Source organism: Helicoverpa zea, chromosome 8 (assembly GCF_022581195.2).
Source record: "Helicoverpa zea isolate HzStark_Cry1AcR chromosome 8, ilHelZeax1.1, whole genome shotgun sequence".
NCBI classification, from domain to species: domain Eukaryota; kingdom Metazoa; phylum Arthropoda; class Insecta; order Lepidoptera; family Noctuidae; genus Helicoverpa; species Helicoverpa zea.
The window spans coordinates 5935447-5959010 of NC_061459.1; the positions used below are offsets into that span (position 1 = coordinate 5935447).

Below are 23564 nucleotides of genomic sequence, written 5' to 3' on the forward strand. Positions count from 1 at the left end.
TATATGAACGATGTGACAAAGAAGTGAAAAGGCAACGTTTGAGCTGCCATCAAATATTGAACAGTTATTATTCCTGAAAAATAAAAAGACGTATGTATTTGTAGACGGTGAAACAAATGGTAGCTTCAATGAAACTAAAGAGCAGCCGCTAAGAGTAAGAGGGTACTGGTAAATGTTTTAAATTAATCAAGGCAAGACTACAATCGGCTGATTTGCATTTATACGAGCTACTCGCGCTCGCGCTCGGTCAAACCGCATCGATATCTAAACGGTTTGTCTTCAAACACTGGCAAAATTCATACGTTTCTTTTGTCTTCCGATAGTTTTATTCGAGTAACGAGTGCGAGTAACATACCTATGCATAACTGAAAATAACATTTTTTTCTCACATTTTTAAAAGTTTTCAAACTATTTCAATAATGAGCCCTGCGTCGTGAACGTCTGTTTTCTTGCATTTCACAGCAACATTTTTATTCAGACGCACATGTTTGTTTGTAATTAGCTGCAGTGAAGAGACATTTCTCTTAATTACTAATTAGGTATGACACAATGGCGTGGCAAGTAACATGGGCATAACTAAGTACAATAGCTAGTGGTTCGTGTAGCGATTAGATAATCTCTTAATAGCCTGCGAGCTGACATGTTTTGATTACTGGCATGTAGTCACTCGCATGATATACGCGAACTTAATTAACCGCATTGATTAACTTATGAGCCTCGTGTATTCGCAGCATATGACTTTTATGAGAAAAGCGTACTAAAAATGTTCGTGTCGTTAGTTAAATGTTAGATTCAAACGAAGCCATGAAGTTTTATGCGTCGTTGGTAATATCGTTACGCTCGTGTTACGTCGAACACTTATTGAAACTGTTCTTAAGTGTTGTCCTTTTATGTAGCTACTCCATAAATGTTTGATAGGGCCATCTCGGGAAATCTCTGTCCCCATTCGCAGAGGGTCTGCAGTCAAATAAAACTGGAATCCCAAATATTATTCGGCGACATTTTCCCGTTCCTTCGATGTGAACTTTTATTTTTATGCTCTTACGTATTCTTATCAGAGAAGAGACACACTCCGGGAGAGCTTCTGACATACTGACTTAAATCCTTTTCCCAAGAATGTAAGTTTGTCTTGGATTACAGTTTCTTCGTCTTTCTTTAATATTATTGTGGCAATTTTAGGGTTTAACGTAAAAAGGGACGATGATACGATTACTTATTGGAATTTATGGAACATATCTGAGTGAACGAAAGATTTTTGTTTTTAGTCCGTAGTGTTGGGTGTGAAATGGTTTCAAGTTTTGTTGCAATGCAAGTTTTCCGTTATTAGTTTTAATTTATTCAAACTAGACTATTTATGGCTTTGCTAGCCTATACCCAAAAGGAGGAATAAGCAGCTGTGTTTTCAGCTTCAGCCATTATAATAATTAATGACGTAAGTAAATTAGCTCGGGTTTACCTTAACGAGACATTTGCTCCGAACGTCTTATGCTTACAGTAAGCTGCAATACTGGCAACTGTTCGTACTTCTACAATACTGGCAATGCCCTTATGTGGCCATGTAGCGGGACAGATGTAAAGTAAACAATACTCGTTAGCATCTAAATTCGTGTAATTACTTTTATTTTAAATACAAAAGCTAATCAATTATGTTTTTTCACGCACTTTGTACTCACAAAAAATAAACATATACAATATACACTAGATTCATTTCGATGTAGCATCACACACTGCACTGGGTGTCTACAAAGCAAGTGAAGTGTGCGAGTGACCTGTGACTTCAGACTCCACTAGATCATGAGCGCGACAGGCGGCACAAATTTAATTTAGTTCTTGCCCGCTGCCGGATAAGCTGGCTACTCTCAGCGTTACATGCAGGACAAAAACATCAAGCTTAAGAAAGCTAATACAACTGTTAACACTGGTGCGTGAAGTAAAGTCCAGAGTTTGGTTAAGTATCAGTTCCTTTTTAGGGTTCCGTAGGGTAAAACGGGACCCTATTGTTTTCGCTCCTCTGTCCGTCCGTCCGTCCGCCCGTCTGTCCGTCTGTCACCAGGGATGTATCTCGTGAACTACGACAGTTAGAGAGTTGAAATTTTCACAAATGATGTATTTCTGTTGCCGCTATAACAACAAATACTGAAAACTAGAATAAAATAAATATTTTGAAGGGCTCCCGTACAACAAACGTGATTTTAAATAATGGTACGGATCCCTTCGTGCGCGAGTCCGACTCGCGTTGGCCGGTTTTAAGTTTAAATTAATTTGTGTTATCTTTCACGTCTATACTTATATGTAGCTTACGAGTACTAGTAAGTTTACAAAAGTTAGTTTTACTGTAGCCCGCGTTCTGAGAGTCAACAAGACTGCGGTTTGGTGGCTTGCCGGTAAAGCTCGCTCGCGGAACCGCGGATTCGAGAAGTGGAGAGGTGCACTCTGGTCTGTTTAGTGTTGTTAAACACCTGACGGAACTCTTACCGCCTTACCACAAAAACTTTTAAACGTCAGTTTATGCCTTGTCTAAAAAAATGTCAAATTATGACGTTGACATATGGTTCATTTTGCAGCCAAAATTTTATTAGACAAGTGTAAAACAGGGTTTAAAGTTTTTGTAGTAAGGCCATTACTGTCTATATATCATATTAATTTTCATTATCATTTCAATTTAGATTATTTTAATTTTCACAGGCTGTTTAAATAAATGAGTAAATATAAATAGAAAATTCTTATTGAAAGATTTTGTGCAAGTGACATACCCAATTCCTATGAGGCACATAGAGGCGTCAATTTGCACGGTATTCTTCAGCCGGTACGTTTATTACGTGTGGAGTATGAAATGAGAGGTGGCCTGTGGTTTCAACTCGTCACATATTTCAGCGGCGTCACCTACGCCGTATTAGTATGCCACGCCACAATAACCGAAGTCGAATCACAAAAGATTTCCGGTGCGCGACTTGCACAAGGGATGAAAGCCAACATTGTGTAATCAGAAGGGTCGCAATCTCACCTCACCCCCTGCTCCGTGTCGAACACAGCTTCATCAACAAGGGCTCTTTCTACTCATTGTGACATTTCGGTTCTCAATAGCAACGACTGCTGCGGCCGTTCCGCAAACACAAACATGTGGATTAAATTGTTTTTCCAAAGACATGAAGTGTAATCACTTCATCTTTGGCGTCATTCGATGCGAAAATTATTTTACTCCGCAATTGTTATGCCAAACATCACAGCTTTCAAAACATGTTGTATGTACCTTCTCACCTATCAAAAATAACGAGCAACATTGCATGTAACAGAAGTCACGATAAGACTGACACATGTTGCGACGACTCATGTAAATCGCGATATTTTTATCGCTTTCGACAAGTTGGCGTTCTATCAAAGCCATACGTTTTACGAAATCAATTTCTAGATGGTAACTGTTATGTTTTGGAGTGAATGTTTGTGCAAATGGCTGGGTGGTGTGCGGTGTGTCGACTGTACATCGCACAATATCGCGGCGACGTTTATGCCACGGCGCGCACCCTCGAACGCGCCTCGCAATAGTTTCACGTTTGAATTTCTTGAACAAACGTTATTACTGCTCCAATAGCGGAATGTTCCGCTGAAACAATTCACAATAGCGGGAACTTCAATGTCAAAGGAGATTGGCTGGCGAATTTGAATGCAAGAATTTAAAAGAATATACGTAGACAGTTCAAATCCTCAATGTTGTGAGTGCGAATGCATTTAAATAAAGTAAAACAGTGCTTCAAATTGAACTTATGATAACATCTAACTTTATGTTTTAAATAATTTAGTACTGTACGTCTTCAATAAATATTTCCCATAATGCGACCACTTGACCACTTAAATGGCAATATCCATCTTATAAACTCAAAAAAAGCTACTTTAAAACACCCGCTTAAACGCAGCTTCAAACTTAACATGAAAACTAAATAACGAACGATAACTCCATTCGCAGCTTTATCTAGATAAAGCGCAAACACAAACGTTGCCATATTGTGATAGATACGTCCGTTGTCATACCACGAGGGTCAGGCCGGGTGAAGACACGGGCCGTCACTCACGGGCCGAGGGCCGAGCACCGAGCGCCGAGGGCCCGCGTCACCTTATTCCCACACCTCGTTATTGTTTCAAATAAACCAAGCCATGATTTTATCTTCATATTAATTGGGTTACAGGATTCATTTTGATTAAACGAATTTTATAACTAACTTCCCAAAAGTTTCCCAATAGGTTCTCGTTTAGGATGTTTACATAAGCATTTTTAAGTACAGTTATTCACAACTTCATCAATTATCTGATGAGGGAAACCATCAGAAATCGAAGGCAACTATCACAATACCCACTAAAAACGATAAGCAATAAATCATAAAATTGAAATAATAATTAATTAAGTAAGCCGTAAGTAAAAGTTTAGTACGGGAACCTTGCCATAATTGAAAGAGTTTACCTACTGTCCTCTTTCATGAAACCATGGTGTACCTATTATATTAATTTATTTTAAATACTTAAACATACACTTCAGTTCCATACAATTTATGAAGCACTCCACCACTGACAATACAATTGTGTAAAAGTTTATGAAAGCAAATTATAAAGGGTAAGTTTTATTTTAAGAACTGAAGGAACAGTTCTGTACCTCGTTGCATTTAGCTAGCGGCGGTAATTAAGTATTCAAAATGCCTCTTTGTGATAGAGTTAAGTCGTTAACCCGCGACAAGATTTTACTCACTTTATTAAATTAACCAAGTTACGTATTGAGGTAACGAGGGATCCATAAGTTGGGTTAGAAAGCCAGTTACGTTTGTAATATCTTTGTCACGGCTACCTACATTTTGTAATCCAATTAATAAAATTCCACAAATTGGTATTCTTTATCGATATGGCCGGAAACTGTGAATAAATAAATGATGGTAGTCTTTAAAAAAAAATAGCAAAAGAGACATCAACTCTAAAAGATATACGGGATATGGAGTGACGAACATGAAAACATCTGCCTTAGGTACCTAAATACGAGTGAAGAAAATCAAACTCTATGAAATCATAAAATCATCGTCTAACGACACGAAAACCCTTAAAAAATCAAATCCTTATATCCATAATATGATTGCGACGATAGACACATGGATGAGGGTAGATAAAAACAGCCGTAAGCACGTAGCTAATGCGAAAGGGGCTCATTACATTGTGTTGACACCGACAAATGCCCCTTTACATATTCTCACTGAGATCCCGAAGATTGAGCCATGAAATTGAAAACGATCCCTCTGAAGAAATTTATTCCAGGCACGAACTGCTCTCCCACTCTGGCGAGGAGATTTGCTCGTTTATTTTTATGAAATTATTAAAGATACAACTCATTTTTCTTTCTAATGATCGATTCGGAATTGAAAAGAGATGTGTGAACTTGCTTATGAGCCGAAGTTTGTCAGAAGTTCGGTACGCAATACACGTTGGCTTAAGTATATAACTGACATAAAGGTAACAAAAAACTTAGCTCCTTATCCTAAGAGCCTAACCGATCATTACCCAAAAATGATGATAGTTCCCAAAATTTTATTTGGGATCACCGCAATATATTTTACGCTTTCATTCTATTTTGCCTGTTACTCTCATATTATTATTTTTTCATTCAATGTCATATAATCCGAAAATCTCTAAAAAAATGAGTGACCAGACTCAATTTTCCGTCCACAAAGAAACTTCAAAATAAAATTAAAAAATGGAACAAAGTACTTACTAGGTACTATTTTAAGCTTTTAACTTGCATTTAAGTTTTAAGAAGAATTATGAATCGGAATTGAAAGGAAGCAAAGTTGCGCCAAGTTTTATGAACTTATTTGAAGCTGAAAATATCAAACTTTTAATGTGTCGCTGTTAAAAATCCCATTCAAGTAAGGCTTCCATTGGAAAAAAAAAACTAGGCAGTTGAAAATTTTGAAAGCCGTTATCAAAACAGGAAGGCTCATAAAGTGATGTATTATTGCGGTAACACGTTTGTTCGCAGCTTGGTTTTAACGCGGGCGAACTCAACTTTTGTACTTTTTCACAGAGCCGCGCCGCAGCTTGCCAGCCACACGTTCTCTATTACTCGAAACTCGCGCTCTCCATTATCTCCACGACCGAATTTGTTTTAAAATTTCCTCGCCACTTAAAAAAAAAATACGCACTCATGTGTATTTAGCACGTTGCTGTTAAAGTTTTGTAAGCACTGTTGCACTTCAGCTGCAGGCTTTTCAGCAGACACGAGCGCTGTTTACTTTTCTAGTAGGTACAGCTTTAATCAGACACTATCTAATATTATATCCAAAGTATTCGGAAGCCATTACTTTCCGGCCTTTAGCGGCGTAACTGACGCGTAATGACCTCATCGTATAAAGAAGCAAAAATATCGCGAGCGCAATTCGTCATGTCATTATGCAAGGAAAGGGCGAACTTTACGAGTATAATAACGTGAGATGTCTGACTCGGTGCGCCTCATGAATGGTGAAACGTTCTTTATTGTGCCGTGTTTTATGTGAACGATTAACCTTTTAATGTTAGCCGGCCGCTCGATATGAAATCCCCTATCGAGACTCGTATCTATTCGCAGCTGAAAATTCATTATATGTGTGCTGGTCAAGAATACCTACATATATTTCCTAATTACAATTTTTATTTTTGAGGTATTGTCACAACATGCTACCGGAGTTTAAAAACGTAATAGGTAGGTAAGTATTGCTCCATGATGATAAATTGTACATAAATCATATAAACTCTTAGTGCCCCATAACTAGATAGATGACAAGTTTACATAGTTAAATATGCTTAGGTAATTTTAGATTTTAGGTAGAAATACTGGACCAACACCGTTATTAAAAGTGTCAAAAATCCCATTCATAATGAACGAACATCAAAAGCAACACACACAAGCAGGCACAATTAAAATACATATTTACATTATTTTTCGTAGATTTGTTAATAAGTTTATAACGAGTCCTTTTTATGTCCCGTAACTCGTACAACTACTGAAATATTAAATTGCAATTTACGCGTCGAGAAGCATTTTATAAAAGCGTATTATTTTCAGTTTACATGCGGCTAACGTTGTGATTATACAGCGTGCTTAAACAAATTTTCATGATATTACACTCGTATAAATCCTAAATTGTCCTGCAAATTCCTCCGGGAGGGCAGAACACGGCAACTTAATTTGTTTTTCATGAATACTGCTTAATCACGTTGTTCTTGTCAAATCATGCGGTTAATGAAGTTTCTTTACCCTTTCACAACGACCACTCCAGACAATACCAATTTGTAAAGAAATAGCCTCGGAAAATCTCAACAAAATTTAAAAATGTACCCACTCGTAAATACTCAAAGTGATTTTGAATTTCATAAAATTACTGAGAATTCGCCGAACATGGCTGCCCAAGTTCTCCGTAAAAGTTCTCATCAAAGTGCTCTTGAGATGTCACAATACCAGCAATCACGTTTTCAAGTTTTCTCACAACGTACACGTAGGTAAGTGGGTATCTAGACTAGACCACGATGAATCAATAGTTTTGAGAGGATCTCATTTTTTTTTAATTTTTATTCGGTGTTGATTTATTTTTATCTCGACTTCATATTATGAAGAATGAAATAACATGCTGATGCAATGTAGGTATAATAACTTTTTCATACTAGTATTTACGTGACTTGGAGTCGGTAACCAGAAATTTTGTTAGAATGTTATTGAATGTTAGGTAAATGAACATCAAAATTATGTATGTACACGCATCATCACACTGAGAAAACTTCATTAAGCCGAACATGTTCAATTAAACTGGCCAGCATAGGCCTCAGCACGTTATTGGCTGGATAGCACTGATACCGTGCAGTGTTCACGTTAACACGCCGATGGTGGGAATGTGATAGCCAATGTTCGAAATAATTACCTCCTTCAGATCTCCACTTCGTCATAAAAACTTTGATGGCGTATTTAGTGCACTGGTTTAATGATCATTTCAAGAAACAAGTGACAACTAAACATTTTATTTGCTTCACTAGGACGCCCCGTGCGATTCTTAAAGTTAGCAAGCTCGTAACGCTTCCTTTAATTGTTCTGTCTAGTGCTTACTGCTTGGATAGACACCTAAACGGAGTATGTAAGTAGTTAATTGAGTGAAGATGACTTGGAAATATACCCTACTTATCTGTAAGCAAAGTGAGAAGATAAAAGAAGTACCTATAAAAATTTGGTGTGGATTATAGGTAAAAATATTTTAATATTTCATTTATTTATTTATTTATGTCTTTCTTAATAAGGCTATCAAAAGTTAATTATATATGACTACCGACAAAAATAGATTCTCAAGAAGGTGGTCGCCCACTATGCGTCATAAATCTGTAGTTACAATAAGAGTCTGACATCTCATGTCGGTATCGCGATGTGTAATTTTCCGCTCCCTCGCTCGTAATATAGGCACAGCACTGGCCATTCAGAAAACTTCTTTATTTATCATCTGAAATTAAAGTAACTTTTATCGATGTTAATGATGATGTCCTCCTAACCGATTGTCGCCCCTGGCGGCTTGTCTAATACAAGGGTAAATATGAAAACTGAGTATGATGCATCTAATATAAAAACTGAAAACTTATTTTGAATATTATTTGGTGCAATATGATAGAGAAATTTCACAATTCAAATCAATCAATTCAAATTTCAGGAAGTAATAAATAGTTATAACTGCTACGATTTCTCTTCCCCTTAGAAATCACAATAAACAATTAGTCCTAGTTGCAGTTGTCTACAGTTTAGTTACTCGACAGTTTGTAGCCGCCAGTGACTCAGACTTAAAGAACAGTTTCCGTTCATGCATTAGAAATTAAAACTGAAACTAATTGTTGAAGGTTTTTTTTTTCAGTTGCAGAAGAAATCTTTCGATTGTTATGCCCACTGAGTATTTCAATAATTTCAGGGGTCAGATAGGTTGTCGTCTGTTGTATCATGTTAAACAGTCTACTCAGCTCAGCTGCATTTGGTTAGAATATAAACCCAACATAGTTCAAAGAAGTTGGCAAAGATTAAGAAATTGACGATGATGACGATAACCAACCTATAGTTTTTGTGTTGAATTTTGTAACCGCGCTTGAGCCCCTCTCTGTCGCCACCTCCACCAAGAGTCCCCATCGGATAAATAATTCTAGTCGCGCTTATCCACTTCAACTAGTACTAAATTACGTTAGTAGTGGGTGTCTCACCGCTCGTCCCTCGCCGGTGCAACGTACGATACGACACAGCGACCTGAGCACTTTTTGCTTAAGTCGAGCCAGTTAGTCTACCTATCTGCAAAATAGTATTAAAGTGCACTCGGAATGTATGTGAATGTGCTGAAAGCTAACAGAGTCTGTATAATTTTGTTGAACAACGGGTTTTTGTTGCAAGTCGCATTTCAGTTTTAGCACTTTTTAGCTATTCTTAGCAATAAGGTAAGTTCTGTAACGGTGAACTTTTTCTTAGAGAACAGAACAAGTTTATACCAAGATCGTGTGCCGATCTCGAAACCTCAAGAAAACGTCCTTCTGACTAAGCCAAATATTCAATAACCCTCCATAGATGGGTACCTATCTACTCCATGCTCTCCCGATCATAGAATTCTTTTAAATATTTTTACTTGGTTGGGGAGCTAAGGTATTTCAATAAAGCCAAGATGATTTTAGTCATTTATCTCATTGCGGCGGGGGTTAAAGGAGATATATGTTACTAAACCCGATTACCCCCTTGGAGTTTCCCTTGTGTTCAAAGTGGATGTATTGGAGCGGAATGTTCCACGTCAGAGGTAAAAGCAAGTATTCATGTTTAATTTCATCCCGTATGAGAGCACGTAAAAAATCTTTTATCTGGACCCGAATTCTTAACAATGAATTGTTTTATAAGTACCTCACATATTGCTACCCGCGTTGATATTTTGCAGTGACGTATTCGTTGATTTTCTTTGAAGTGATTGATAACACTAGTCTACAAAATTTTCCTTTTTTATTGTAACCAAGGTGAAACATATAAATTTTTGCACAGGACTGCTTTAGCAGTTCTAGTTTTGGAGAAAAACCAATCTGAAAATGCCTAAAAACGCTTTTTTAACGATATTTTTCTACAGACACTATTTTTTTTCGTATTTTCTAACTAAAGAATCATTTAGTACTGCTTTTCTCAATTCAAATCCAGTTTACTTTACATCAGTACGAGTTTCCATTCTCGTGATATATTTTTTCAGCTACGTCGTACGATTTTCCTTACATTACTTATTGACATTTTAGTATGGACAAAATACACCGTAAATGTAAAATGGTATCCCACCAAAAACATTAAATGTAAAAAAGAAGCCAATCCTCTACGCAATTCCTCCACCGTAAAAAGTTTTGAGATCGCATAGAAGCCAAGTCCTGTTCAACTTTGTTTGTAATAATAAATCAATATTTTGTGACTATATCAATAGTTTCGTTCATTTTACAATAATATTGACTTGGCCATGAGCTATATCTTGAGAAAGAAAACTCGTAATGATGTAAAGTAAACTGGATTTGAATTGAGAAGAGCAGTACTAAATGATTATTTAGTTAGAAAATACGAAAAAAAATTGTGTCTGTAGAAAAATGGCTTTAAATATCGTTAGAAAAGCGTTTTTAGGCATTTTCAGATTGGTTTCTCTCGAAAACTAGAACTGCTAGAGCAGTCCTGTGACAGACTTCGATTCTGTGATAGATAATCTGCAAAAAATTATATGTTTCACCTTGGTTACGAAAATGCTGTTGACTAGTGTAATACCTAAGTATTTTATCGAGTAAATATGCTATATAGTGTAATGTAGTTATTTTTAAAATAGACAAATATTTCTTAACGAGGCTAATTGTCCATATTGGGGTTTTCGTGAACGTCTTTCTTATAATTTCATTTTAAATTCTCAGTAACTATTTTTTTAACTTCAATTTAATATTATAACAATTGAAACAAATAAAAATAAAATAGATAATTTTTAGACCTATCGAACGTAAGACTGTTCTGATGTGCATAAGTTTAGTATTTTGTAAGTCTCCTTAAGGCAATTACTTGATAGGCAGGTAATCCCAATTCAACCACACGCCGTTAACACGATTTTATTGCAAAACAAAACAACAAGCAATCGTAATCCCGTAGGTGCGTGCCACGCTGTAGGGAATTAACAACTTAGATTGGTACAGCGCTGCTAATAAGACCAACTCTTTTATCCCGCATGCCTTTCACTATTTTGTTAGGATTGCACGACACCCACCGTAGCAGTAGATTAGCGTATTAATTTGTTGCGAGTACATATCTCTAAATTATAGTATGTATCATTAGTATATTTAATTGAAAATTAAACTCGGAAACTTAGGCTACATAACTCCTTCACGATTACCCGAAATTGGACAAGCAAACTAACATTTTGTATATGCAACTTACGTGCTTTAAAATCTATAAATATAGAAGGTTTTTGTAGATCAAAAGCCAACTGTTCTTAATAAATGCCCAGGATATATGTAAGCAACTCTATCGAACAATCCCGTAGCTTCGGCACTATTTGGCCATAAGGGGAGCCCAAGTGTGCTAAAATATCTTACCGTATTCGTCTTTGACCGTTTGTAACGGGTAGTCAGAAGCTAAAAACTCTGTTAACAGGAGATCCCATAATCAATCGTAACATGTAGAATGCAGATACTAAACTACATCTGATTAAATTAGAAGCTAGCAACCGACCCCAACATAGTTGGCTACAGGCTAGGCAGATGATATACAACAAAACTATTTTATTTTTTAATTTCCCTCTCTTGTCCTCACATTCGCCTATTTTTCAACCATGATATATGAACATTGGCAACACAGATCAAAAATGGCAATTTCATCAACTGTCATTTTTTTTTTTTTTTCAACTATCAAATGAGTTTCTGTCAGTCACTTGTCAATGTCATTGTCATTATAATATGCTATCACCAGCCAGAGTGCACCGTACTGATAAAATCTGATTCTGAAATTCATTCCTACAAGGAAACAGACAAACAGAAGCTTTATTTATTACAGTGAAAAATGATTTCACAATCGTTTGCAGTCATAGCGCTCCTGGGATTATTCAAATATGGGGTACTATTTTTATGTTACTCTTCCAATACTATGCAAAAGAAAATCCTCAAATTACAAAACTAATTGGATCGCATGTTCTATTACAGGCTTGTATTGACTATGATGGATGGCTGAACATAAAGATAGAACACTCATTAAACTGTGGAGATGAAAATTATTGCTCGAGGGGCAATATAGCTTTGAAGAGTATTCGAGCTGGTGCCTCAGTCATTGATCAAATTCCTTTTACGAAGCAGCATATAGAAGAATTGAAAGTATGTATTATTCAGTCAATCAATTAAAAACCTATTCATAAACTATACAAACCATGTGTTTTAAATAAATGAGCCCATTAACATTCTTAGTTGTATCAACAGCAGGAAAATGTGTGATTCATAAATTATGACACATTGTCTGTCATAATCACAATATTACTGAGAGAACAAATGTTCAATATAGTTTAAATAAAACTACTTTTACGGATTTTATCGCGGTTATATTATTATTATTTAATCCTGACGTTTCGGATCCTTTACAGCATCCATGGTCACGGGCAGACTAAGATGTTGGTTGTCTTGATATATTAGTTACAAACAGCTACCCTACATTTTGTTGATTATTATTGACAATCCAATTCCCGCAAAACGAGTTCACTGTATCCTTAGGTCGAGCAGTTGTAGGCTTGGATTTTAATTTAATAGTTTCTATGATGGGATTCCAAGCAAGTGGTATGCACCAGCCATCTTCTCTATTGAAATTTGGATGTTTTTTAATTTCAATAGCCTCGCGAATCATCCTAGGTAGGAATCGGTTTTCTTTTGCAAGGACTTGTGATTCATCAAATCTGATGTAATGCTGGGCCTTGTCTAGTGTGTGTTCACAAACTGCTGACTGTCTGGAACGGCGGTGTTTGACATCGGCGATGTGTTCTTTTACGCGGGTCCCTATGCTTCATTTACTTTGGCCTAGGTAAGAGAGACCACAATCACATTCAAGCTTGTATACACCCGTATCTTGTAGAGGTATGTGACACTTGACAGGTGGTAAGAATTGACTGATCTTCTTTAGCGGCTTGAAGTAGGTTTTGATTGAAGCTCGCTTCAAGATGTAGCCAATCTTGTCTGTGACTCCTCTTATGTATGGAAGAACAGCAGGTAGACGCTCAACTGTGGCTGGTTTCACACGGGTTCTGCGCACCCGCACCTTACACACCTTAATCTGCCCGTGACCATGGATGCTGTAAAGGATCCGAAACGTCGGGATTAAATAATATTAATATCATCATCATTAATTTAAGAGCCCAGCTCTTGTCGGTGCAGCTCCTTCCATTTACACCTATCTAGCGCCAACTCCTGAACTTCCTTATATGTCACGACCTTCACCTATTAATATAACCGCGATAAAATCCGTAAAAGTAGTTTTATTTAAATGTCTAATATTTGCGTAAGTGTCAGAAATCAATATGTTCAATATAGTTAATTTCGAGTTGTCAATCTGTCCAAAGATTATACCTTAGAAGACACCTTATTAGACTTAAAGTTTACCTAGAAATTCTACTCTTCTAATCTTTCATGCTTTATGCATGCAAAGCATGGTTTTTCATAAAATATTTAAAATTTCCAGAGTATTGCAGAAACTGATGGGTTCTACACCATAAGAACAGTGGTGACATCTGCTGAAAATAGTCATGGCACTGAATTCTTTTCATCAGTCAAGGCTGGAGCCTTCCTTGCAAATGGCCTGTCTGATGTAATTAATGCTTGGGTATTGCCCAATGGAGCAGTTATAGCTGTCAGTTTCCAAGTGACCAACTCCTCGCAGCCATTGCCCAGAGAAGGCAACAATTATAGAATTAACTCTAACTTCTACCTACGCTATGTTGAACAAGCCCCTGTGTAAGTTATAGTTCTGATAAATATTATATTAACTGTTTCCCATTGTAATATAAAATTCTAGCTTCCTACAGCAATTTCACTGACAACCTGACAGAACTTCTACCTAAAAATACATAAAAAGCAGCCTGTAGCCTTCTTCAGCAAATGAGCTATCTAAGACTGAATATTAATCAAATCAGACCAGTAATTCCTTAGATATTCTAATAAAGAGACCCTTCAGCTTAGTAATAATAATATACATAGAGATTAAGCTATACAAAATACTTTTTTCAACAGCCCTGACACAGCATCATACATCCAAAAACTAGAACGTGAAAGGGAAGCAAGAGAGAAGGGTGACATGAAAGACAACAAATCATTCTTAGCCAAATATGTAAGTATCTATTTAGTAAAGTATAATGCTGATTTAATGTTCTTGCAGTGTACCTGCGCTTCAGAGAAAACACATTCACTAGTCAATAAATTTATCAATTGTAAATCAGTAACTGAATTATAAGGACCCCCACAAATCTTTTATAAGAAACTAGCTTCTGCAAACGGTTTCACCCGCATCCCGTGGGAATCTCTGCACGAACCCGGATAAAAAGCCTATAGCCTTCCTCGATAAATTGGCTATCTAACACCGAAAGAATTGTTCAAATTGAACCAGTAGTTCCTGAGATTAGCGCGTTCAAACAAACAAACAAACTCTTCTGCTTTATAATATTAGTATAGATGACACGAAAATAATTCGTTATATGGATGGTAATTATTATACTATAACTACTAATCACCTCTCTCTCTTTTCAGTGGATGTACATTGTGCCTATTGCAATATTTGTCATGATATCTGGAGCAAGCAACCCAGAACCAGCTGCTCAAGGGGCACGATAAACCAAAGAACACTACAGTACATTATGAACTTCAATAACTACTAGAACACCTTTACTATTAAGTTTAATCTTATTCATGCAAGGTTATTATATTCAGCATTATTTAAGACTGGTCATTATTTAATGGTCTGAGACACATCCATAATCACCTGTCTAGCATTTTCCCTACGTTGGGTTCAGATATTAGTAAAGCAAACTGACGATTGCTGATATAATTTTTTATAATTAAGATGGTAGGATAAATTGGGTAAGGTTACATTGTAAACAATTATGTCATAGATTACAAACTTTAATGTGTTGGTCTAATCTAAAAGTACCTAAAAAGTACTTTTAGTTTTTTTGTGCTGTGTAGAATAATAGTATTATTTTCGGGTTATTCCCGCTCGGTAACACCCTTTCGTGAACACTGTGGACGATCGGGAAAAAACAGTTTCGTTCGTTCACAGTGTTGACGAACGCTAGTTATTATTTTTGTGTAAAATGGTTATTATGCACATGATAAGGCCACTTTTATTTTCTAGTTAATTGTGTTTTAAAAGATCTAACATCCATTAAAATATTTTAAAAATCCATGACATTTTATTTCCATATTTTAAAAATAAAAACCAGCATTCATGGACACTGCGAATGAATGAAACTTTTCTCGATCGTCAACAGTGTTGACGAAAAGGTGTTACTGACCGGGAATAACATTTATTTTCAGATTGTGTTGCAAATGTTACTAAATTATTTATGAACACCACTCTAACGTCCGTGGATAGTACAGTATCCAAGAAAAAAGTAGCGTCATACGCCCATGGATACTATAGTATCCAAAGCGACGAGTTGTGTTTAACTCCATCTATTTTAAAATACGGTATTATTTGTTGAGTTTTGACAGATTATCTATATAGCTGATGAAATAGTTCGACGAAAAAATAAGAGATGGTAGTGTAACAAGCTTTTGACAAAAAAAAAAAAATTTAAAATTCAGTTGACGCGTTTGACTTTCGTTTCGTTAAGTGTTTTTATAAGTGTCAACTATTATGTCGTTTTGTTTTATTTATTTTACAAGTGTTATACATCAAAATAAACTAGAAGATTTGGGCTTTACGATGATGTTTAAATATCACAGTTTTAACTGATAAATCTAGTCTAATTTTAACTTCAAACGATTGTTATTTCGAAAAAAGTCCGGTCAAGGTCATAGGCCAATCTTAGTTTTGTTTATACATATTTTACAAACTTTTCATTAAAATATTATATTTAATATCGTAATAAGCAAAATAATACATTTTTCAAACAGAAATATACTAAATTCATTGAAAATTTCGTAATAGCCTTCTCGAGCGCGGGAGACATCGCGGTAAAATTACGAAGAGTAGTGTTTTGTTTCGATTTAAATAAAATACTTAGAGTTAACCGAATATAATCAAATATACATCAGAAGAAAGGGTAATAAGCCTCGTTTGTTCTGAAAATATTTTATTGATAAAATATGCAACAGTTGTCCCTTATATTTTAAAATGGTAGAAATAAATGTGTTTTTTTCTCCTTAAAATCATGTTTAACCCGGATTTTAGTATCAAAGACTATAACTAACGATTTTAAAATATCATTAACTTTGATCTGTATTCTTTAACCATTTTTTTCGTATTTTTTTCTTTATTTTAGCCATTACGGTTCAGTAGCTGTATAGGTTTTTTGTTACGACGAAGTTGCGAGTCGCGCGTGGTTCGGGTGCCGCGCGCGGCTGGACGTTAGAGAGAGAAACGGTCGCGCGGCCCGGACGTTAGAGTGGTTATATTTCAAAAGTCTTTCACATGTGTTGGGTTATGCAAACAGTTGTGTGTAACTATTTATTAAAAATGTAATATTAATATGTTTCAGTTTTCATTTTTATTTATAAGTACCCAATATCCCTATATCATCTCAGTTGATAATATTGTCCATCTGCAACAAATATTAATGCAAAACTCATAAATACAAAATTAATTATTTATTCAAATATGTATGTTACTTAAACAATGTAGTACTTAAAATTTAAGCTTCAAGCAATCATAATAATCCTTAATATTATGATAACAAAACAAATGCTTCTCAAGCACCAATTTTTTCAATTTCTTCTGCATCTTCAATATCTAGCAATTGAATTTTCTTCCCAAAATGAGCTTCTATCTCTTTGCAAATATTCATGGTTTGAGAGGAGTCAATTAAATTTATTGCAATACCAGCTTTACCAAAACGACCAGTGCGCCCAATTCTGTGCAAGTAAGTTTCACAATCAGCTTTCTTTTCCATATCCATAGGCATGTCAAAGTTAACAACCAAAGTCACTTGTTCAACATCTATTCCTCGGGACAGCACATTTGTAGTTATCAGTACCTTTTCTAAACCAGCTCTGAAACGATCAAGTACTGCTATCCTTTGTTCAACTGTCAATTCACCAGATAATACAGCTACAGAGTGTCCATCTTTCGACATTTTCTCAGACAGCCAGCTAGCAGTTTTTCTTGTATGACAAAATATAATTGCTTGACCAATTGTTATTACACCATAAATGTTACAAATGGCTCTGTACTTCTCTTCTGGGTTCTTGCATTTAACATAATATTGCTTTATATTATCCAGAGACTCTTCTTCACGCAAAAGTCTGATAATGATGGGATTGGGAACAATAATTTCTGCAAATTCCATAACAGCAGCATCATAAGTAGCAGAGAAAAACATCATTTGACATGTTGAAGGTAAGCATTTGTGAATCCGAATACATTGGTCTTGATGGCCTTGTCTATCAATCATCACATCAGCTTCATCCAGTACAAATACTCTAATTTTAGTCATATCAAACATGCCAAATTTGACACCCCAATCAAGCATTTTCCCTGGTGTTCCAATTATAATGTGATCAGTGATCTTAGTTCCTCTAGGTACCTCTTCACCTCTCACAGCATACTTCAATTTGATCTCTGGACAGAATTTTGCCATTTTGGCAGCAACTTCTCCAGTTTGAATTGCTAACTCATAGGTAGGACTCAAACAAAGAACTTGAGGATAATTTTTACTGGAATCAACTCTGCTTAACATAGCTAACACAAAAGCTGCAGTCTTACCAGTACCTGACTGAGACTGAGCAATCATATTTTGTGGAGGGTCAGCTAACAGGGTTGGTAAGGCAGTCTCTTGAATTTTAGAAGGAGCATTGAAACCCATAGCATAGACACCTTTTAAAAGATTGGGTTTCAAGTGTAATGCTTCAAATGTCTTTACGGAATAAAGAGGAGAGTTTGGATCTTTTCTCTGAACTTCTATGTCCAACTTGGACTCAACTAAGCCTTGTCTTATAATTTTCATCAAAAGCGAAGTGTCGGCTGGGTTAGCTGCATCAGGGGATTCATCAGAGTCTGCAGACTGATTGAGAGGTTTTTTATTCAAACCGAGTCCAGCTATTTTATTTGAAACCTCCAACTCTTCAGCTTTTTGTCCCCATTGATTAGCCATTTTGAGAATCTGCAACAACATGAAATGTTTTTATCGTTTTCTTGTATCAATCAACAAAAACAATGATATGTAACATGATAGAAACATGCAACAATTTATTATTTAATACTGCATAAGGAGCAATTACAATTACTTCTAGAAATCAAGAATGACAATGTGAAATCAAATTTACAGTCACGGAAACTAAAAGTTTTCCGGTACGAAACACTGTGTTAAAAAAGTTAACCCAATCACCATAACTTAACTAAATCAACATCTTAGCTAGTCCAGTATACAAAAGAGACAAGTTGAAGTTGCGCTTACCTGTTAATTATTTGAGTGATATTAGAAAACAATATTCAACGGCCATTCAACTATAACACCTAAGCAATGCGTGCAACTGCAAATTTCTAGAATTTGACAATAGGATAGACAAAGACAAAAATTAAATGACATTGACGAGCGCGGCTGCGGCCGGCCACAGCTTATATAAGCTCTATCTCATTATATACAAATGTACTCTGTGGCTCTAGCTTCTTATTGCAAAATGCAGAGTATAAAAAGCTAATTAGAAGCTTTTACTGGACATCTCTAGTGCGATTAAAGAAAAGGAAAACGACCGCGACACAACCACCACGGTATTAGGCGCTCTCTAGACGTTCAATGATAGTGATCAATATTATTCGTTGTGCAAAATAATCGTTCCATTTTTTACAGAATTTCAATAAGTAAGTATCTGTCGTAAATAACGTTTAAAGAAACGGGAATAACGAGTTTTATCATATCGGGCGCAAACAAACTTTTTAACTTTATCTATACTAATATTGTAAAGCTGAAGAGTTTGTTTGTTTGTTTGAACACGCTATTCTCAGGAACTACTGGTCCAATTTGAAAAATTCTTTAAGTGTTAGATAGCCCATAATTATCGAGAAAGGCTATATATCATCAAGCTAAGACTAATAGGAGCAGAGCAGTAATTTTAACAAATAAGAATAAAAAATAACTTTCTTTGGGAAAGTTGTTTGGGTCAGTGGGTCGTCTTAGGGTAAATATATATATCATGGATAGAGTGACCTATTCAAGTATCGGTCTCTAATTACCAGTCAGCCTGTAGGTATATTCTATCTTCAACTAATATGTATGGACACAATGCAGAATTAAAAGCAACATGTATTTGTAAAGTATTTTATTATTAGATCAATAAAAAGTGAAAGAAATATTCACTAGACAGTCATATTTTTACATAATTCGTAGGCAGTTTATCTCCAGTTTTTACAAATCCGAGTCTTATAGCTGTTTATGAGTAGTTGGCGGGAATTTTGTCGTTGCTCCAGTCGATTTCGACAGATTGACCGGTGCGTGCGCTGTGTTCAGCAGCAGTTGCAATCTTACTGATGGCGAGGGTCTGGTAGTCAGTCACTTCCATTGGAACTCCACCTGTTGAATTGAAACAATTGTTTTACTATGACTACTTGAAAAACTGGGTATAAGAGTTAGTAATTAATACGGAATTAAAAAAAAATAAGAAAAAATGTGATAGGATAGGCGACGATCGCAAAAATACTTACGGGTAACGACGTCCAAGAAGTGTTCCAATTCATTTTTGTATCCTAGCTTGAAGCGCGATGGGAATGAGTAGTAGATGGGGGTCTTCTTGACTCCTTCGTGACCGAGGATCACCTCAGTTGAGTGGCAGGGTCGCTCGTTTTCAACCTTGATCATGCCTAGAAAGAAGATTAAGTTATTTATTTTGATGTATTTTACACTACTTAAGTTAACATTTAAACGAGTGTTCATTTTTAACAGTTTGATTGTATAACTAGCTAGGTACAAGTAGAACCGTTATAGCCCAAGTCGGTGAACTTGGACCTTAATATCTAGCTTTATAATTTTATAATAGAAATAGAAAACAAATGTGTGCAAAGGAAAAGTATTACCAACCTTTGTTTCCGAAAACTTCCAATCTCTGGTCATATCCATATGCAGAGTAGCGACTGTTGTCACCAAGCACGACAGTTCCAGACGGGAAGGTGAGTAGGAAGGCGATGGTGTCGAAGTCATCAATAGCCTTGACTTCGGGGATAAGGGCGGTAGCGGAGGCCTGTACGCGGATCGGCAGCTCGCCGAGCACCCAGCAGGCCATATCGAAGTCGTGCACCAAGCAATCGTGGAACACACCACCTTAAATAATGTGAAAAAAAACGTTGAACTAACTAGCGCCCTTAGATAATTTAGGGAGTTGGCATTGAATCGTGTGTAGTCAGGGCCAACGCGTATTTGTTATGAAAACTCGTAGCTTACTAATATGGTAATCTATGTATACTTCTACATACTAACATAATAAATAGAATTATTTTTCGTATGTCTTTACCTCCCACAAGACTCCGAAATTACTGAACCAATTTGAAAAAATATTTCACTGTTGAGAAACTTTACTATCTATGAGAAACACACACAGGCTATACTTTGTTCGGGCACGGGCAAAAGTTCCTCAGGACGCAGTGACATCATGAAAAAGAACTTGGACTAATCAAACAGTTTGTCAATTCCTTAACAGTCTAGCTACTTATATATATGTCGATGAAAATTTCCATACTGCGTCTGCTAATGACATAACAGCATCATGATAAGCTAGCTTTACATTATCTGCATAGTACTGTTGATGTTGGCATTGCCTACAAATAAATATCTAATTCTTTAATCTTGATGATTTGGTGATTTTTTTATGACCAATAATGTAATATATCATAAACATCAAAATAAATGTTTTATCTTTCGATATTGCTCTTTAACGCCTTTGGGCCAACACACATGATAACACATAAAGTCAACGCTGTGAGTCAGTTACCTATATGCGCCAGGTACCCTCTTAAAAGTCCTTCTTTAACTTTATTAAAAATACTATTTTGCCCACATCCCATAGTAACAAAGTCTACTAGCTACTTTGCACAATGGATAAATGAGCTGCCTAAAACTCAAAAAAAAAAAAACAAATTAGATCTGTACAGTTCCTAAGATGCATAACGTTCATCCAAGCAAAATCTTCAATATTATTATTAAAGGAACTTAGGTAGGTTTTTATATATCTTACCTGATGTTTTCAAGTAGTCAATGGACGGCAGCGGTGAGTCTCTGGCAGTAACTTTCAGGATTTGCACGTGTCCAACGTCTCCGTTCCTCACTCTTTCTTTCAAAGCCCTGTAGGCGGGGTCGAAACGGCGGTTGAAGGCGGAGAAAAGGACGCGGCCCTTGGCCTTGGCAGCCTCGTAGCACTTCTTGGTGTCCTCGATGTTTTCAGCAATGGGCTTCTCACAGAACACATCCTTGTTGTTAGCGATGGAGTTGACAACGATGTCGTGATGTGTCCATGTGGGGGAGCCGATGAACACAACGTTGACTCTATAAGGAATGCATAATCGTTGTTTAGAATACCCAGTCGTTTAATTATCGAATATTTTTTTTCCAAAATACAAAGGATATTCTGTATGTAGGTATATGGATGGTGTAGGTATAACGCGAGATGTGTAGGTATACAAGTGTCACCAGCACATGGTTAACGAAATAAGTACGAGTATAACTAAAAACTTACTCTTTGTCATTGTAGACGCGCTTCGCTTCAGATGATGGGATGAGAACAACTTTGTCGCTGAAGTTCCAGTATTTCTTGAGATCAGCAAATCTTTCGGTGCGGTCATCGACGATGTATTTGAGCACGATGCGGGGGCTGTTGATGATGCTAGACAAATGGATGGATCCAGCGCGGCCGAGCCCAAAGATAGCGGCGACCAACGGCTTACCCTGGGGCTTGACATCAAGGTTCAGAGTAACATTGTTCACGTACCTGTAAACAAAATATTCCATATTAAAATGACATAAATTAATAAATATTATCCACAGATCAGAAGTTAAAGAATTACTTGGGACATGCTCAATCGTCAATTTCGTGATGGACCTTTCCTGGCGGCCTCTTTAAATTGATTTCAGATATAAAATAGAGTTATAAGACTATTTAAAATAGACGTAAGTATTACTTATATAGAAAACTTAAAACTATTATAGGAAACATTAATAACTTACTCAGTGTGTAAGTAGTCGTCCTTCGGGTAAGTTTGAGGTAGGTTGTAAGGGGAAGGTCCGCTGAACTTTTTGGTTGCCATGTTTAACTGAAAAAATACAAAAAAAAATAGTTAATACCGTTAATCCCACTCGTCCATAGTCTTCTTTTATTTCTTTATTCACATCACTTCTCTTTTTTTTCAATTATGAAAATAATTAATATCTTTACGTATAAAAATGCGATTAATAAACTCCTTGTTGAATGTAAAATTGTCAATTTCTCAATTCGGATGTTTGTATATTTTTGAAATCTGAACAGTATCTAGTTAATGTATCTACATCATTTATGATAGATACCTACCGTAACACACTAGTTAGGTATCATTTATTTAAAAATTGGCCTGTTAGCCATTTCATTTTAAAGCGCTATAATTTATTTTAAAGAATGAGTTAGACTTCGAAATGGAACAAAAAAACTTTAGGCCCATTTTTATCGACAACATAAACAGCCGTTTTTTAAAAACAACTGTTTACTTTGAGAATTGGACGAAAACATTCATAGCCAACAGTTTATTTAGGAAAACTGACGTTTATGTTTTCGGTTTACTTGGGTCTTACCCATGAAAGCAAATAGGCCGATTAAAATTAATAAAAAATATATTGGTTTTGCTTACCAGAACGAATCGAAGGAACGATCTACTTACAACAGCCGCGCTGGGTATTGTGACATCTAATGTAGTACGATCTTGTTTTTATACTAACAACAGATACAGATATTCGCGATAACCGATGGGTCATCAAGACTATTATACTGTGGGGAGCAAATCTCTATCGAATTTTATAATAAACTCCATGGATAAGATAAACTGCAGAAATGAATCCACCTAGACCACCTGAATGTAGATATAATATGTATTACTATCTAAATCTAAACTAATAAATTACCTATACCTTACGATATCGGTGGAAAATAACTGTAATAAATTAATGCCTACATATCACCCCATATTTTGTTTAGCTTCGCTTGCTTCGCTTCGCTTGCTTCAATCGCTTGGCTTATTCGACAATCTTGAGTTTAAGCATGAGTTGAAGAACACTAAAAGGGATTTTAGGATTGTTTCACAATCTAAACACGTCTGAAAGATCTCTTGAAACCCATGCGGAAGAGATATTACAGATGCT

General features: G+C 36.1%; 3 protein-coding genes across 4 annotated transcripts; 1 reads left to right on the forward strand and 2 right to left on the reverse strand.

The window, feature by feature from the left end:
- The first annotated feature begins 11957 nt into the window (after positions 1-11957).
- Positions 11958-16726, forward strand: LOC124632349 (ER membrane protein complex subunit 10). Of its 2 annotated transcripts, XR_006984613.1 has the most exons (6): positions 11958-12121; positions 12208-12375; positions 13724-13995; positions 14272-14368; positions 14785-15606; positions 16648-16726. XR_006984613.1 is itself a non-coding variant. In XM_047167148.1 (5 exons), the coding sequence occupies exons 1-5, from the start codon at positions 12068-12070 to the stop codon at positions 14866-14868; spliced, it is 675 nt and encodes a 224-aa protein (XP_047023104.1). In that variant the 5' UTR covers positions 11958-12067; the 3' UTR covers positions 14869-16726. The 2 variants fall into 2 exon arrangements, 1 of the variants encoding a protein (XP_047023104.1); XM_047167148.1 differs by having other exon boundaries at positions 14785-16726.
- A 104-nt stretch (positions 16727-16830) lies between these two features.
- LOC124632348 (DEAD-box helicase Dbp80) lies at positions 16831-18805 on the reverse strand. The gene is made up of 2 exons (XM_047167147.1): positions 18651-18805; positions 16831-18356 (listed from the first exon to the last, which is right to left on the reverse strand). Exon 2 carries the CDS (start codon positions 18345-18347, stop codon positions 16947-16949), a length of 1401 nt encoding a protein of 466 aa, XP_047023103.1. The 5' UTR covers positions 18348-18356; positions 18651-18805; the 3' UTR covers positions 16831-16946.
- Positions 18806-19497: 692 nt separating this feature from the next.
- Positions 19498-23184, reverse strand: LOC124632765 (uncharacterized oxidoreductase YrbE-like). Its single transcript, XM_047167723.1, has 7 exons — positions 23057-23184; positions 22404-22489; positions 21916-22167; positions 21418-21725; positions 20268-20507; positions 19895-20050; positions 19498-19763 (listed from the first exon to the last, which is right to left on the reverse strand). The coding sequence occupies exons 2-7, from the start codon at positions 22481-22483 to the stop codon at positions 19624-19626; spliced, it is 1176 nt and encodes a 391-aa protein (XP_047023679.1). The 5' UTR covers positions 22484-22489; positions 23057-23184; the 3' UTR covers positions 19498-19623.
- Between the last annotated feature and the right edge of the window lie 380 nt (positions 23185-23564).

Excerpts from the sequence above, each read along its gene's own strand:
- LOC124632765 (XM_047167723.1), bottom strand. The coding sequence starts at position 22,483 with ATGGCAACCAAAAAGTTCAGCGGACCTTCCCCTTACAACCTACCTCAA. Across the intron at positions 22,168-22,403 it reads GACGACTACTTACACACTGA|GTACGTGAACAATGTTACTC; the intron begins GTAAGTTATTAA and ends TTTTGTTTACAG. Across the intron at positions 21,726-21,915 it reads CGCGTCTACAATGACAAAGA|AGTCAACGTTGTGTTCATCG; the intron begins GTAAGTTTTTAG and ends CATTCCTTATAG.
- LOC124632349 (XM_047167148.1), top strand. The coding sequence starts at position 12,068 with ATGATTTCACAATCGTTTGCAGTCATAGCGCTCCTGGGATTATTCAAA. Across the intron at positions 12,376-13,723 it reads AGCATATAGAAGAATTGAAA|AGTATTGCAGAAACTGATGG; the intron begins GTATGTATTATT and ends TAAAATTTCCAG. Across the intron at positions 14,369-14,784 it reads AATCATTCTTAGCCAAATAT|TGGATGTACATTGTGCCTAT; the intron begins GTAAGTATCTAT and ends CTCTCTTTTCAG.
- LOC124632348 (XM_047167147.1), bottom strand. The coding sequence starts at position 18,347 with ATGGCTAATCAATGGGGACAAAAAGCTGAAGAGTTGGAGGTTTCAAAT.